Genomic DNA, 16,361 nt, shown 5'->3' on the forward strand with positions numbered 1-16,361 from the left:
TCTGAGACCAATCGCGTGTATATAATTCTAAACAAAGTTGCTTTAAATATATAAATACACATTTAGTGAAACTTCCACAACCAATGAGAACTGGGAGATAGTATAAAGTGAAAGGGAAATAAACCTAGTATAAGAGAGTTTGAAGCAGTTACTGCGTTTGCCATGCGGGGTTTGGGTGTATCGCTCAACTTTTGACGATCCCCATGCAAAACAACTAACTGTTATTTTCTATGGAAATCATTGTGATGTTGAGGGTGAAACGAAAACCACACTTCATTTGTTCTACACCATCACTATTTGTAAGTACTCCATTGAGCCCAATACAACCAGTAATGATATAAAAAGAAGAGGAGTCAGAGAGCCCACATTTCTATATTGGAATTTAGTTATATGGGTATACCACTGAAGGAAGGTATGCCCATGTGGCCAGGGACCCTTCGAAAAGGGCCTATGGCAAAGCAAAATTCCGTTGCTACAGGTCATGAATCGTAGATAAGGAGCGTTTAAATCCATGTGAATAAGGGTATCTGTTCTATTGTTTTCATAACTAGGTCATTCGAGCAGCTCTGAATCTGCTCACCCGCTTCGGAGGGTCTTCGGTTTCGATAGGCACCGTTTCCGGCTCCTCACCAACAAAACCGCCATTCTGCTGGATCATCCTGTTTCTTATCCGATAGAATTCGCTTGCAATCTCCTTCCTGTGTATCTGCTCATCGATTTCATCTGGCTCGGGTGGCATGGCGGCACCTTGAGAAACCTCGTGCTCGACGAGTGTGTCGGCTAAGATCTTCCCTTCAGGTCCTCGGGGAGCAGGCGGCTTCTCTATAACATCTGAAATCGGTTGGGAGAAGGGTTTGGGTTCAGACGGTTTGGCAGGGAACAAAGGCAATGCAGGAGATGGTGACGTGATCGGTTTGCGGAGCGAAGAGCGTGCCTCGGAAGGTCGAATACTGTTCTCACTGCCGCCAGTACTTCGAGCACTCTTGAAGCGGGAGGTCTTCTTTGGTGCATCATTCGTGACTGGATCTTGCACAGATGATGCCGTACGCTCGACAACTGCATCTGAAAGGACAGGCACATCCGATTGCCGAGGCGGGACAGCCTTCTTCTCTGCAGTCGGCGGCTTAGGGGCCGGAGCAATATCAAGCTCCTCGGCGAAAGCAACTTTCTTTTTCGGTTTCTTCTCTGGAGCTTGTTGATCCGACGTCTCGGTGCTCTTCTCAACCCGGACCACACTGGGCTGCTCAAGTTCTTTCTGGACCTCCGCGGGTAGCGAGCCTGTATCTTTGCCCATATTCCACATTCCACGAGCATTTAACTTGGCTTCTAGCTCACGCATTTGTTGGTGGTAATCTTCGCTCAGAACAGTCCGAGTACTCCGTCCATACTCATCTTCCTCCTCATCATCTTCATCGTCATACGCGAAAGCATCGTAGTCATCGTCTATTGATATGTCACTTGCATCTTCGTCCAGCTCAAGCTCAGCGACAACAGCTCCAACTTCATTAAGTCCGTACTGCAGCATCTCGCGGCGTAACTTGGCATCCTCGGGAGATTCATCAATATCCGTAACAGGCAGCTCCTGCTTTTCAGTTGCCGACTCGGACGCCGCCAGCATCTCTTCAGAGTAAGCTCCGGAGCTTCCATTAGTCTCCCGCAAGTTGGACTTTTCCGAAATATCTCCATGCTTTTGTTTGTCCGCTGAGCTGGGCTCATCCTCCGTTTTGTATCCGGGCTGCGCATTTGCGTTCGGGGCGTCGGGGACATCTTTCACGCCTGCCTTCTTGAGAAGCTCCAAGAGCTCTGGCGCCTGATCCCCGGGCGTCGCTATTGAGCTCGAGATCACATTGCCATCCTCATCAAGTTCTTCAACAATCTCCGTCATGGGAAAGTCCGAGGTGGGTTCGGCTGGTAATTGCTCAGCAGACTCAAATGCATGTAGTTGGTTCTCTACTGAACGTAGTCGCTTTTCCATAATCGTGACATTCTGTTGCACGTAGTCGACTCGTCTCGACACAAGATCGATGACCTGCTGTTTTGTCCTGGTCACACCTTGTCTCTCCCCAAGTATCACCTTGACTTCATCTTCTGTAACCAGCGACCCACCGAATTCGCGACCTATCCGAAGGAAGTCATCCATCGTGGCATCGTCGTCGAGTTCGCTGATTTCGTCCTTCAAGCCATCGTACTCGGCCTCCCAGGTTCTCCAATGATAAAGAGATTCTTGTAGTTTCAAGATGTTGCCCTCGAGCTCCAGGCGTTGACGCTCAAGGTCCTGTAGATTGCTACCAGGAACACCCATCATGGGAGCTCAGTCGCGGGTGATGATATGCAAATGTGCAAGTACCAGCACCAAGCAACGGAGGCAAAGAAAAAAAAGTACAAGGGTGGGGAGAAATGGCAAGGCAAAGAAATTGTCGGAAGTTCCGCCGCGCGGAACGGTCGCCGGAGCTTTTGATTGGTCCGCGCGAGCTGCTGGGTTTAGGTACATTTGAACCAAACACCTAAAGGTCTCGACATCACTGTCACCTTTCTTGTCTCTCAGCATCATCCAGCAATATGCCGCCCTCTCGCGAGTCGATGCAAAACCGTGGGGATGAGGACGGTACGATTAAGACCCTCTATTCCCAGAGACTCCTCCGCTAATATCTTTTCAGAGGTCTGCCCCGTCTGCAAATCCTCCCGGTACTTGAACCCGGACATGCAATTTCTTATCAATCCAGAATGTTATCACAAGATGTGTGAATCATGCGTGGATCGTATTTTCTCCTCGGGTCCCGCGAACTGTCCTGTAGCTACGTGCCACAAGACCCTGCGAAAGAATCGATTTCGAAAACAGACATTCGAAGATATAAACGTAGAACGGGAGGTTGATATACGGCGCAGAGTCATGCAGATGTATGTTGATATACACCCCTCAGAAAATGGGAGGAAAGCGAAATATCTAACGGTCACAGTCTCAACCGTCGCGAAGAGGAATTTGACTCGAAGCGAGCCTGGGATGATTTTCTAGAACAACGCGAGGAGATCATTGCGAACCTTGTCCATGGCACCGACGTAGCCAAGACCGAAGCTGATCTCCAAAAATATGCACAAGAGAATATGCGCTCTATCCGCGCTAACCAAGCCTTGGAGGCCCAGGAAGCTTCTTCTTTCCAAGCACGGCAGACTCAAGAGCAGGAGCTGGCTCGTCTTCGGAGGGAGGCGGTACGACAGGAGTACGAGAATGAGCGCCGGGAGCTTCTTGCTGGACGGGAAGATGTTCTCAGTCGTCTTGCCGCTGGACGCCCAGGAGACGCTGCCACTATTGCACGCGAAGGCCAGAAAGTTCTACTCAAGAAGTCGTCTGCTCGACGTAGCGAGGAAGACCGTATTCGACAGAAGCAAGCTGCCCTACGTAACTCGGATGCTAGAAAGGCTGGACAATCTGGGATTACGGCAGCCGATAAGGCTGGTGATGCTGGTGATACTGGTCTTATCAAGGGTCTCAAGAGAATCAAGACACCGGAACCCGAGAAGCCTTACGATCCATTCGGTGGAATGGTTCCGGACAAACGGGACTATTACACATTACAAGACTTCTACCCGTCCAGTTATCTTGACCCGATTAGACAAGATACTCGTATGCAGGCTGGTGGATATGACCTTCGGGAGTACTATTCGCGTACCTTACTCGAAGCATTCGCAGGTTTGGGGTGCTTCATCGATGAAGAGGTATCAGAGCGGGAAGCGGCAAATACAGATACTGCTGCAACAGAAGGTGCCGCAATTGCTGCGGCTTCGACCAGTCCTGCGGGCAGCGCTTAGTATGCTTAGAATTTTGGTGGAGAGGTCGGTACTTTTGGTATAGAGTCATACTTTGTTTTGATATTGAGGCATCTATGGCGCATTGGGTTAGGTGCATAGCGATGGCGTTCTCTACATGTTGGAAAAAGGGCATTTCTCTTGTCTATACTAGTTTAGCATATCACCACCCTTAACAAATGTTATCTTGCTGCTTGTATCCTTTCATTGCCTGTGAGGCCCTCTAACAAAGAGGAATCATAACAATTAAAGGAGAATGCTCGCAATATACTTCGCGTTCTAGCCACTACATCATCTTTAATATAAACAAGCAATACGATATCCTTTATACTGGACATAATCCCCTAAAATGATTGTAGCATATGCAGCTACTATAAGGGGACCTATGCTCATTGGAATGTATATCCAAAAGATGTGGTAAAGGTTGATTTAAACCGGGATGCAGATGGAACAATGCCTTTGAATTATCTACGCGTTCTTATCTGTTGTAAAAAACAAAAGATTGCTGCCAATGTCGACCAAGACTAGGTGTACAAAAAAGTAAGAGGATCAGCTCAATAATTTGGAGTAATATACAATGCTCTAAGCGCAACTCATGATATTCACAACTTGCCCCCCGTGATCTGCTCGCCCAGCTTCTTAACTCTACCCTGGATAAGATCCCAGCGAGCTGCCTCGCTCTTCCTGGACTCGTTGACGATAGACTGGACGGTTGGGGGTAGACCTAAGTTCCAGATGTTCTCGCCCTGCTGGTGGTCATTGCGCCAAGCTTCGTTCTCGCCCTCAGGGAACACACGGTCAATCTCAGCTGCGAGCTGAGCTTCGGTAGTGATAAAGTTTCGAGCGTTCATGTACAGCGTTTGCAGAGAGTCCTGCTGCTCCGCTTGTTTCTGGGCCTTCGTAGCCTCCAACCGAGCCTTGGAGATAGCGAGACGCTCTTCGCGGTTGGGGTCTGGCAGCACCGGGGTGCGCTTAGGTAGCATCTCCTGGATGACCGAAGGACGGGTCAATCGCTCATCCTCTCTCTCCGGCTGCCGGAAAATGCGCTCCCGCCGTTTCTGCTTCTCGACACTCCGCTGCATCATCGACTTATCCGTCCGCTGCTTCCGGCTGTGCAACTCCAGGAGACCTTCTCTGAGGTTTTGTCTCCTCATCTCTGCCATTCGGCGCTTCCAGTTGATGTATTGGGCATGGGGATCATTCGGGTCGGCTTTGGTTTCTTTCGAAGGAAGGGGTGTTGCGGCAGCAATATACTCCTCGGACGGCTTGTCCGCTCGGCGAACGGGGAAGATTTCGCGAGGGACAGGCAGGGTACCCTTGACATGTTGCTTTGAAGGAAGGTCTGGTTGAATGGTACGAGGGACATCGACGAAATTGGGCGACTCTGGTCCGATTCGAAGAGAGGCCGAGGAGGTGAAGCCACGGGCTTGCACGGAGGCAGTCCTGCAACTGCGGAAGAGAGACATAGTAAACACTCCGTTTACTCCACCAAGACCAGTGATAGCAATCGATTATAAGAAGAGCGACAAATATGAAAAGGTTTAGACAGATTTAGATCAAACAAATCAACTCTCCATCCGCAATTCGGGGACCCGGACCGGAGGATGAGAGACGCGGTTCTGTTGCGAGGGCCGGAAAAAGATCGAAGCGATTTTCTCGCAAGTGGTCCGTGCGCCCTTTAGCTTGGCTCCCGCCCGAAAAAATAATTTCTTCCAGACTATGATTTTTTTTTCTTCTCCTCTTCTTCTTCCTGCGCTCTGCCAATCTTATTTCTCTACCCCTGCCTTGAGATTTATTTCCATATAAATTTCAGCTCAGGGACTAGGATTCGTCATGGGTACAGGAAAGAAAGAGGCTACTCGCCGGGAGCGGCAGGGGAAGGTTGGAGATGGCATGGGTAATGTCAGGGTCAAGGGTGAAAACTTTTACAGGTCAGCTATCCCACTTAACCTAGTGATTTGTTCGTCGGCTGACTTGGTGAAGAGATGCGAAGAAGGTGAAGAGGCTGAATATGTACAAGGATGGTAAACCTCGGCGTGACGCTGAAGGTAACATCACTGTGGCCGCTTCGTATCAGTCTAGAGAGGCACCCGTTGCCAGGATAGAACCCAACCGCAAATGGTTTGGAAACACAAGAGTGATCTCCCAGGAGGCGCTGTCCTCGTTCCGTGAGGCGGTTGCTGAGCGTGCTTCGGACCCCTATCAAGTTCTCCTCAAGACCAACAAGCTTCCCATGAGCCTGATCAGAGACGGTCAAGGTGTGAATGGGCTGAAACAGCATCAAGCGAAGATGGCCATTGAGACCAACCCATATAGCGATACATTTGGGCCCAAGGCTCAGAGGAAACGTGTTAAGCTGGGTGTTGGATCACTGGAAGACTTGGCTGGCGAGACGGCCAAGATGCATGATGCCTATGTTGAGAAGTCAGATCATCAGACTCATGCCGATGGTTCGCTCGCCGTCTCTGGAGATGTTTCTGCTGCGCAAGACGATGCGCATACCACAACGGCCACTGCAGTTGAGTCGGTCTTCTCCAAGGGTCAAAGTAAGCGGATTTGGAACGAGCTTTACAAAGTCATTGATTCTTCGGACGTTATCATCCACGTCATTGATGCCCGTGACCCTGAAGGTACACGGTGTAGGGGTATTGAAAAGTACATCCGTGAAGAGGCACCTCACAAGCACTTGATCTTCGTGCTCAATAAGTGTGACCTTGTCCCAACAGGTGTAGCGGTAAGTTTCTCACGCTTCCCCTCTTATGTCTTTTTTTTCTTTCTTTCTTTCTATGTCTTGTTCCTTTCGCATGCCTTTTCCTTCAATCAGGCCACGATGCCTGTGCCATTGCTAAGTCAAGGCTTCTTCCAGCGACTACGTGTCGTGCTATTCTCCATGGAAGTCTGTCTGTTACAGCTTTGGTAGATTGACGCTGGCCCGCGCCGACCTTCTTTCTGAAGCTAGGCTGATGGGTTTTCGTTTTGAAAGCCTGTCGTAAGGGCTGAGCTGTGCTCCGTTTTTGAGTTGAGTCCTGCTTCGGCCATCCGGCTGCTTCGTAGCAGGTCTCTTAGTAACGTTACACACATTCTATTGTTGAACCATTTTTGCTCTGTTTTAACTCATGTTTACTGGTGCTCGAATGCTAACGAAAATACCAGGCCGCCTGGGTACGACACTTGTCTAAAGACCATCCGACGCTGGCTTTCCATGCCTCGATCAATAACTCATTCGGTAAAGGTTCTTTGATCCAACTCCTGAGACAGTTTTCCTCTCTTCACTCGGAACGGAAGCAGATCTCTGTAGGATTCATTGGCTATCCGAACACGGGTAAATCCTCTATCATCAACACCTTGCGCAAAAAGAAGGTGTGCACTGTGGCCCCCATTCCCGGTGAGACCAAGGTCTGGCAGTATATCACTCTGATGAAGAGGATCTACCTCATCGACTGTCCCGGTGTGGTCCCACCCAACCAAAATGACACGCCCGAAGATATTTTGCTTCGTGGTGTCTGTCGTGTCGAGAATGTAGAGAATCCCGAACAGTACATCCCTGCTGTTCTCAAACGGGTTCAGCCCAGACACCTTGAACGTACTTACGGAGTGAAGGGCTCTGATGATCCTCTGGAGTTCTTGGCTGTTCTTGCACGTAAGGGTGGAAGGCTACTCCGTGGAGGAGAGCCTGACTTTGATGGTGTTGCCAAGATGGTGATCAATGATTTCCTCAGAGGCAAGATCCCATGGTTTACTCCACCACCTCACACACCCGGTGAGGAGGGTGAAAAGGTTAACGGCCGTGAAGGCCGACTCGGTGAAATGGGTCGAAAGCGGAAGCTTGACGCAGTTTCAGAAGAAACAGAGAAGAATGAAGCGAAATCTGGTTCCACTTCTGATGGAGAGTTTGAGGGCTTCGGTGACAGTGATGATGATGACAATGACTCCATCGCAAACCTTGAAGTCAGTGATGAGGAAAGTGGAGAGGAAAATGACTGAGCCATTGTTGGCTCCTACTATTTCACGAAACCAAGCCGTCAAACAACAGGCTACAGGCTGCCGCTGATCCACTCTTCAGCAACCCCCCTGTCGGAGCATATCCGAACCTACGCCGCTTCTCAAGCAGGGTAAGACCACACCGACCATCTCAGACGAGCATGGGCGCAGGTCTTTGAGTCGAGAACCCTGAAAGTCGGTGTCAATTCATCCTGTCGTCGTTTACACGACATGGCTGGACCTACTACCTGGGCGATTTTCTGCCACAATGGTTGCATTGAAAGCATTATTGCTTTTTCTTGGTAATGTACACCATTACAACTCACTATAGATACCCACATAGCTTTGAAAACAATCAATTATGATATGAAATGGTACGAGACGTGCATACGTTCTGCAGTAGTACTTGAATTATGGTTATTGTTTATGCGCTAGTGCTTCACCGCCGTAGCTCACGTGGGGCCACCCCAGCCTCGCTTTCATCATAGCTCTTCTGGGTGCACCAAAAGAACCTTTTTGCTTATCTTACTTTTTTTCTTTAAAAAAAAAAAAAAGAAAAATAACTTCTCTCCGAGAATGATATTCTCTTGTTCCCCTAATTTTTGAGATGCGCGTGTCTTCCTTTAAACATGGCGGACGACGGCATGTCCATTGTACCCTACGGATCTTCTAACCTTGATGTCGTACTGTAAGGTGGCTTGGTCCTAACTGGTAAACATGGTTCTAACGGTCATTGTGTGGCAGACGCCATAATGACTCAGTCGTGGTCTTTGATCGTGACTCTCAGCAGCTTGTTCTCCGAAATGCTACCGAGAGCAATGCTGACATTGACTTGACTGACTGTCCCTATTGCCATCGTCCGCTGCATAACAACGGCGGGGGACAAGAAGGTCACCATACAAGTTCAGGAGGACAGCCCGAATTTATCAATCCCAATTATTTTCGCATGCTTCATAGAAGCTTACCTAGCTCTGCGACTTCGTCAACTTCATCGTCCCCTCACCGACGCCTCGTTCAGCCAGCTCTTCCAGACGGCCCCACCAGTGAACCAAGCGGCGGAACGTCCGCATCCCAGGGTATATCGTCGGCGGCTTTCACACCCAATTACTTCAAGAAGTTCTTTGTTGAGGAGGGTATACTAGGCAAAGGTGGAAAAGGCGTTGTATTGCTCGTGAAACATGTGTTAGACGGGGTGTCGCTGGGGCACTACGCTTGCAAGCGCGTGCCCGTCGGAGATGACCACGAGTGGCTTGAGAAAGTCCTGGGGGAAGTTCAATTGCTGCAACATCTCACACATCAGAACCTGGTCTCCTACCGTCACGTATGGCTTGAAGATGCGAAGATCAGCACTTTTGGGCCAAGTGTACCCTGCGCCTTCATCCTACAGCAATATTGCAATGCAGGTGACCTGCATAACTACATCTGTGGGTCGGTACAGACGTCTACAACCGCCCAGCAATTGAAAGAGCGTCTTAGGAGGAGGTCCCGAGGTGAGCCGGATCCTCGTTCTGATGCCAACGAACCTCGCAAACTCCACTTCGAGGAAATATATTCTTTTTTCAAAGATATCACATCCGGTCTACGTTATCTCCATGCCAATGGCTACATTCACCGTGACCTTAAACCAAACAACTGCTTACTGCACAAAACAAGTGATGGTATACGCGTATTGGTCAGCGACTTCGGTGAAGTTCAGGCTCAGAATTCGATCCGGCTGTCTACCGGGGCGACCGGGACTGTGTCGTATTGCGCACCTGAAGTGTTGCGCCGTGAATACCCCGGAGGACCGTTTGGAAACTTCACGTTCAAATCGGACATATTCTCTTTGGGAATGATTCTCTACTTTTTATGTTTTGCGCAGCTTCCTTACAGCAATGCTGACCTAATCCATGAGGAGAGGGAAGATCTTGATCGACTCCGGGAAGAGATCAGCCAGTGGGCGGGTTTTGATGATGCTCGCAGGATGAGACCTGAATTGCCTGAGCAACTTTATACCTTCCTCGAACGGCTATTATCTGTGAACCCTGACCGCCGACCATCTGCAGACGACGTTCTGAACGGTCTCCAGGCTGGGGCTAGTGTGAATGAGAACATACGATCCAGAAGGACTGGCTCTTCGAGTTCTGACGGGCATTCCGGTTCCAGGATGCAATTTGCTGAAAACTCAACAGCTGCTTCTTTCTCCAGACCGCCTACATCTCCAAAAAAACCTTTTTCACGAAGTCCGGTGGCTCTCCGCCGCAATCCCGCCTACGAGTCCAATGGGGGCGGACCGATGGCCTTTGTCGACGATCTGGGCCCTCATGACGAACGGAGAATGTCGCTAGGCCCCGAAAGAGATATGATCATTCGGGGGAGGTATTCCAACACTCCGTCTCTCCCCTCGGCCCAGAATGAGCCCTCTGCAGTGCATGAGAATCGTGAACCTCTCCAACATTTACTCCCTCCACCTTCTAGCGGATCGTCCCTGACCAGGATTTTTCCATTCTCATCAAGCACACTTCCTGATTTGCAGATCCCGCTACCTACGATCCAATTGGGTTTTTTTCTTCTTAAGGTTGTTTCAGCGTTCCAGCCCTGCAGCCCTCTCGCAGTGAATCCCTGGATGTTTTACCCTTTGCTACTGCTAGCAGCGTTAAACCTACGAACTCAAAGCATCGGCATGCAAACAATGTTTCTCATAATACACCTTGTTGCCGTTAGCCTCAGCATGCAGTTTGGCGTTATGTGCCTTTGGCAGACTCCACGGTTGATGATGTTCTCCAAATAAAGACCACTCTGGCTTTTGTACTACCAGAACTTGTTGTTCCCAGCTCATGTTACTTTCTCTCCGTCATTGCAGTTTCCACGAAGTATGCAATCACGAAATTTGTTTTTGAGCGCATAGTATGTATACATAAGATCATGATCTACAATGAAATCCAGCTCTCCTTTGAGAAGTATATACGGACGTCAATAAAAAAGATAAGAATAGATACCTTCTGCAAAACTGAGTTGTAGTCATCGAGGAGATATAGTCCAGATATTAAAATCAATAATGAAAACATATGAGTATCAATGAAACGAACAAGCTGTCCAATAGATGGCCTATCGAAGCCACAGCCATAATATAGGTGGCTCTCCAAAGGCTTCCTACGAATGAGAGAATGCATTCAAGCGTCTATATACTGTTAGGAGTTCATGTTCTCACTTGTTAACTACCTAGAAACAAAGTCTAGCGCGAAACTATCCAAATAAACAAAGCAGGTTCTAACTACTATGGCAACTACATATAGATATACAAAGAAAACATCTAACTCAATGACTCTCCCAAAATTGCGCATCCATAGCAATCAGTCGATTAAATAACTGATTCCTTCCCCGCATACCAGTAACATGATAAGATTGATATTGAGGCTCCATCCTCGAAATCACCAACCCATCAATGGAATCCTTGGTCCCGGCCGTCAACTCAACAATCAGCTTCCCCTTCCAACCCAGCCCCTCCGTCTTCTTCAGTTCCTTGATCTCATTGATAGGAATCTGAAACAAAACGGCACTCTTCTTCTGATTCTCCAGTCGCAAATCATCCAGTTTAGCAGACTGACAAGTCGTGAAATAGAGTACGGGCTGTTCCTGCGACGAGTCGATGACCACTGTACCTCGCTTGCGCTCAAACTTTGCCTCGAATTTGAGAGGCCCGACAGGTGGTGCCGTGATCCAGCCTCGTCGGCTTAACAGACCAATTAGGTTCTTCGTGTTTGCTGATTCTGTAATTCTCATTGCGCGGTCGAATGCGATGTGCCCTTTCATTGCTGTTGCGATTGTTCGGCCGATGAACTTGAGAATCTTGGACCATTTTTTCTTGCGGGCTTCTGCTTTGGAAAGTTCTAGTTTGGGGCTTGGGGTTTGCGATATGAGAGCTGAAGAGGGTTCATCTTTGTTTTTGCCAGAAGTTATACTACCGAAAGGTTTGCGAATAGGCCATAATGGTTCATTGTTGTGTGAGGTTGGGGGTGGAGGCAACGGTGTGGAGTTGATTTCACCAAGACGAAGAAGGGCTAGGGTGAGTTGGGCGTTTGTGGGAACGCCTTTAAGAAGTGTACTAGTGTCTAGTTAGCATATATAATGTTCCTCTGCTTGCAGGGGAATTACTTTTGTAAGTCTAGATACTCTTTCCAGTTTGCAACCTTGTCGTTCAAGAAGGCTATAGTGCGTTGCAGGACAGGGTCACCAAAGACGGCCAGTCCCAAGAGAAAGCTGCCAGACTTGATCATAAAATGACTCGATGTGACAAGGGATATCAGAGCTATAGATATCAACATCCCCACCAGTTGCAGGCGGGGTGCTATGGCAAGGAATGGTGGGGTGGGGGATAAAATACTATTCGGGCCTTGGTCAGAGACAATGTTTAGTTTGCGTTTGGGGTAAGTACTAACTTTGAAAATTGCTCATATATATCTGTGATATCGCCAAGTATACGCATTGTCTGGTTCGTAGCCTTTGATATCTTCTTCTTCATAGGCTTTTTGGTTTTATCTTCGACTGGTGCATTCTCAGCTTGCACATCTGCAGTGATTGCCCCGACATCGACTGGTTCAGGCTCAGATGAGCCCTCAGCATCATCATCATCAATCACTGATTGGCCGTATTTGCCTCGTGCACTTTCCATAGCGATATTAGCGATATCGTTGACCAAGTTGGAGGCCTCCTGCTCTGCTGCTTCGCCTTTGTATGTTTCTGGGGAATTGGTAATACTATCACGCGTAGACTGCTCCACACTACCAGCATCTGAGCCATCCCCTGAAGTGATTCTAGGAGGGAAGAGCAGGGACCGTGTGGATGGGAACAGAATCAACGCAACAAGAACACCGGTGGTCACAGGAATAAGAAGATCCAAAAACCATGCAACAAAGTAAGTCTAAACAAGTTAGCTTGATACTAATGCTGCATGTTCAACACAAAATATTGTAACTAACTATGCAGAAAGCTGTTGTACGTCTAGGCTCTTTCCATGACCGCAGTCTAGTGACGTGACTGAAGATATTAACCAATCCTACAACCACAGAAGTGTAGAACCGTTCAGTAGTTGCCCGCAGCTTTTCTGGGGGAAATTGTTCCTCGTCTGCCCGGTTGAGGTCTAGCTCGTCTTGGGGAGGGCCTTGTATAGCTTTAACATGATGTATTTGCTACTCGAGAGGTCATTAGAATGATGTATAGTTCCTCTAGATGGGATAAGCTTAACATACCTTGTTAAACCTCCGAACAAGCAACCATAGATCCTCATTAGAAAGATCAGGCATAAGTTGCTCGTCTACTATCTTGGAAGCCTGCTTCCACTTGACGTCTGACTGTTTTCCATTATTGTTGACCTTTTGAACGGCATTGCTCTCTCCTGGCGCTAATAAGGCATGGTCATGGGTGTCTGTATCTTCGAAACCACCTGGTATCTCTTGTTCGTTGCTCATCATCTATCAATACCTACTTCAGATACGTCCAGGATTGATTCTTGTAAGGAATATAATCATAAATATTTGCAATAGGCGCCCACGGAAGACAAACTGTCGTCCTCGCAGATCACATATCAGTATTCCCTCATCCTTCTAATTGGCCAATATCTAGCACCGCCTTGTAGTAGTGGCAGTATATTTATAGTCTCTATCAAAATGAGATGCATGCATCTACCGTAATATGTACTAGCCCATAAAGCTATAGAAAGAGAAACAGCTTCACTTAAGGCTGCAGAGCATCTATTCCAACCACTCCGACTCAAATAAAGCCATATCCTGGGGCTAATCTCACACGTGACTGCGCGACACCGCCCGGCCTTACAAATTCTAGAAGCCGCGGCATGGTCATCCATTGGTGATTCCGAAACAACTTTCAGTCACTATTTGCATTCGCCATCATGGACGATATCGTGATGAACGGTTCGCCAGAGGTGCCTCCTCCACAACCACCTCCCGAACCCGTCGAGCGACCTCCTACACCCCCTCCGCCTCCCCCAGAAGAATCCGTCGCCCCTCCTCCGCCGCCAGAGGTCGTTGCTCCTCCACCTCCGCCCGAAGACCTTCCTCCTGCGCCTCCGCCACCTGAACCGAAGAAGAAGAAGGTGGGATGGGGCGCGAAGAAGCCGGCAGCTACACCGCTTAGTGTAGAGGAACTGGTTCGCAAAAAGAGGGAAGCTGATGCGGCAGCTGCTAGGGTATGTTTTCCCTCTCTTGTTTTCTTAGAGCTTAGCATATGATGTCAACTCTACTGGTTGGCTCTGGGAGCTGCATCTGAATGTACATGGCTAATGGGAGCGTTTGTATACAGCCGAAATTCTTATCGAGAGCCGAAAGAGAACGAATCGCCCTCGAAAAACGAGCAAAGGAAGTCGAAGCAGAGCGAAGGCTAAAGGCATCAAATGGTGTCGACAGGAGTGCGACTCAGTCACCTTCAGTTAGCTCTGAAGTCAATCACAGCGATGGAAGGACTATACCAACCGGCCCCCGGGCTATGAGGAGCTCAGACACTCCTACCGCACCAGCTGCTATGCGCAATTCTCATTCCCATAATAAAAACCGCGACCTATCGCCGCCTCCACCACCGAAGTCAATGTCTTTCGGTCTTGCAAGTTCGAAAGGCGACAAGCGACCAGTCGATGATGATGAAGTAGCCGCTCAGGTGGCATTGGTTAAGCAGAGGTATATGGGCGCAGACCAGACGTCGACTTTCTCAGCGAAGAAGAAGCGGAAGAGGACGACAGACCGGAAGTTCAATTTCGAGTGGAATGCAGAAGAAGACACAAGCGGAGATTACAACCCCCTGTATCAACATCGACACGAGGCCAACTTCTTTGGACGTGGTCGACTGGCAGGTTTCGGAGACGATGTCGCCGACAACGTGGCGAAGAAGTATGCAAGAGCCCTGGAGGACCGCGACCACGAAGCGGGAGGTATTCGGGCCCGAGAGATCCTGGAAATGGAGCGTCGGCGGAGAGAAGAGAGCACCCGCAACCAGCTTGACAAGCACTGGAGCGAGAAGAAACTGGAGCACATGCGCGAGCGCGACTGGCGCATCTTCAAGGAAGACTTCAACATCAGTACCAAGGGTGGAAGTGTACCGAACCCCATGCGGTCGTGGGATGAGTCTGGTCTCCCCAAACGTCTCATGGAGCTCGTCAACAAGGTTGGCTACAAGGAGCCTACACCTATTCAACGTGCTGCTATCCCCATTGCCATGCAGTCTCGCGATCTCATCGGTGTCGCCGTCACCGGTTCCGGTAAGACGGCCTCCTTCCTCCTCCCCCTGCTAGTCTACATCGCCGAACTGCCTCGTATCGACGAGTTCGAATGGAGAAAGAACGATGGCCCCTACGCTATCGTCCTTGCCCCGACCCGTGAATTGGCCCAGCAAATCGAGATCGAGGCCAAGAAATTCACAGAACCTCTCGGCTTCAACGTCGTCAGTATAGTCGGAGGCCACTCTTTCGAAGAGCAAGCCTACAGTCTCCGCAACGGCGCAGAAATCATCATCGCCACGCCAGGTCGTCTAGTCGACTGCATCGAACGCCGCATGCTAGTCCTCAGCCAATGTTGCTACGTCATCATGGACGAAGCAGACCGCATGATCGACCTAGGGTTCGAAGAACCCGTCAACAAGATCCTCGACGCCCTCCCAGTCTCCAATGAAAAGCCCGACTCCGAGGAAGCCGAGAACTCAATGGCCATGAGCCAACACATCGGCACAAAAGACCGCTACCGTCAAACAATGATGTACACAGCGACAATGCCCACAGCCGTGGAACGCATCGCCCGCAAATACCTCCGTCGCCCAGCCATCGTCACAATCGGCAGCGCCGGTGAAGCCGTCGACACGGTCGAGCAGCGCGTCGAGTTCATCGCAGGCGAAGACAAGCGCAAGAAACGTCTGGGCGATATCCTCTCTTCTGGCGAATTCCGACCGCCGATCATCGTTTTCGTCAACATCAAGCGGAACTGCGATGCTATCGCCCGCGAAATCAAACAATGGGGTTTCTCCTCTGTCACTTTGCACGGTAGTAAGACCCAGGAACAGCGTGAAGCCGCCCTGGCTTCGGTACGGAACGGCCAAACGGATGTTCTGGTGGCTACCGATCTGGCTGGTAGAGGTATCGATGTTCCTGATGTCAGTCTGGTTATCAACTTCAACATGGCGACTACTATTGAGAGTTACACTCATCGTATCGGTCGTACCGGTCGTGCGGGTAAGAGTGGTGTGGCTATTACTTTCTTGGGTAACGAAGATACGGATGTTATGTATGTTTTCCCTTCTCTCCCTCTATTGATATTGATATTGGTGGTTCCGGGCGGTTATGCTAATGGCTTTACAGGTACGATCTCAAGCAAATGATTATGAAATCATCCATCTCTCGACTACCGGAGGAACTGCGCAAGCATGAAGCCGCACAATCAAAGCCTACGCGCGGGTTTGCGAAGAAGAATGATGACAACTCTGCGTTCGGATCAAAGGGTGGATGGTGATCGTCTAATGCCGGGTGTTAATGTCTATATGATATCAAAATATAAAGGTTCCCATTTCTCTGTATTACATAATAACTGCATAGAGATCGG

The 16,361-nt window shown here is 49.3% G+C and overlaps 7 protein-coding genes across 7 annotated transcripts; 4 read left to right on the plus strand and 3 right to left on the minus strand.

Annotated features, from left to right (window-relative positions):
- Nucleotides 1–547: 547 nt before the first annotated feature.
- On the minus strand, nt 548–2,305 carry F9C07_4786 (Prefoldin subunit-domain-containing protein; the record flags this gene model as incomplete). Its single annotated transcript, XM_041285267.2, has 1 exon — nt 548–2,305. The coding sequence occupies one exon, from the start codon at nt 2,303–2,305 to the stop codon at nt 548–550; it is 1,758 nt and encodes a 585-aa protein (XP_041144414.2).
- Nucleotides 2,306–2,596: 291 nt separating this feature from the next.
- Nucleotides 2,597–3,807, plus strand: F9C07_4787 (CDK-activating kinase assembly factor MAT1; the record flags this gene model as incomplete). The annotated part of the gene is made up of 2 exons (XM_071511266.1): nt 2,597–2,898; nt 2,958–3,807. The coding sequence occupies 2 exons, from the start codon at nt 2,597–2,599 to the stop codon at nt 3,805–3,807; spliced, it is 1,152 nt and encodes a 383-aa protein (XP_071364963.1).
- A 599-nt stretch (nt 3,808–4,406) lies between these two features.
- On the minus strand, nt 4,407–5,270 carry F9C07_4788 (uncharacterized protein; the record flags this gene model as incomplete). The annotated part of the gene is made up of 1 exon (XM_041285268.1): nt 4,407–5,270. The coding sequence occupies one exon, from the start codon at nt 5,268–5,270 to the stop codon at nt 4,407–4,409; it is 864 nt and encodes a 287-aa protein (XP_041144416.1).
- A 367-nt stretch (nt 5,271–5,637) lies between these two features.
- On the plus strand, nt 5,638–7,788 carry F9C07_4789 (putative nucleolar GTPase; the record flags this gene model as incomplete). Its single annotated transcript, XM_071511267.1, has 3 exons — nt 5,638–5,735; nt 5,788–6,565; nt 6,958–7,788. The coding sequence occupies 3 exons, from the start codon at nt 5,638–5,640 to the stop codon at nt 7,786–7,788; spliced, it is 1,707 nt and encodes a 568-aa protein (XP_071364964.1).
- A 626-nt stretch (nt 7,789–8,414) lies between these two features.
- On the plus strand, nt 8,415–10,555 carry F9C07_4790 (Ca2+/calmodulin-dependent protein kinase; the record flags this gene model as incomplete). The annotated part of the gene is made up of 2 exons (XM_041290756.1): nt 8,415–8,473; nt 8,530–10,555. 2 exons carry the CDS (start codon nt 8,415–8,417, stop codon nt 10,553–10,555), a joined length of 2,085 nt encoding a protein of 694 aa, XP_041144418.1.
- Nucleotides 10,556–11,082: 527 nt separating this feature from the next.
- On the minus strand, nt 11,083–13,235 carry F9C07_4791 (uncharacterized protein; the record flags this gene model as incomplete). The annotated part of the gene is made up of 5 exons (XM_041290747.2): nt 11,083–11,869; nt 11,920–12,147; nt 12,204–12,685; nt 12,744–12,953; nt 13,014–13,235. 5 exons carry the CDS (start codon nt 13,233–13,235, stop codon nt 11,083–11,085), a joined length of 1,929 nt encoding a protein of 642 aa, XP_041144419.2.
- A 437-nt stretch (nt 13,236–13,672) lies between these two features.
- Nucleotides 13,673–16,359, plus strand: F9C07_2087963 (U5 snRNP-like RNA helicase subunit; the record flags this gene model as incomplete). Its single annotated transcript, XM_041290757.2, has 3 exons — nt 13,673–13,969; nt 14,083–16,046; nt 16,121–16,359. The coding sequence occupies 3 exons, from the start codon at nt 13,673–13,675 to the stop codon at nt 16,269–16,271; spliced, it is 2,412 nt and encodes an 803-aa protein (XP_041144420.1). The 3' UTR covers nt 16,272–16,359.
- Nucleotides 16,360–16,361: the final 2 nt, after the last annotated feature.

Source organism: Aspergillus flavus, chromosome 3, assembly GCF_009017415.1.
Source record: "Aspergillus flavus chromosome 3, complete sequence".
NCBI lineage: Eukaryota > Fungi > Ascomycota > Eurotiomycetes > Eurotiales > Aspergillaceae > Aspergillus > Aspergillus flavus.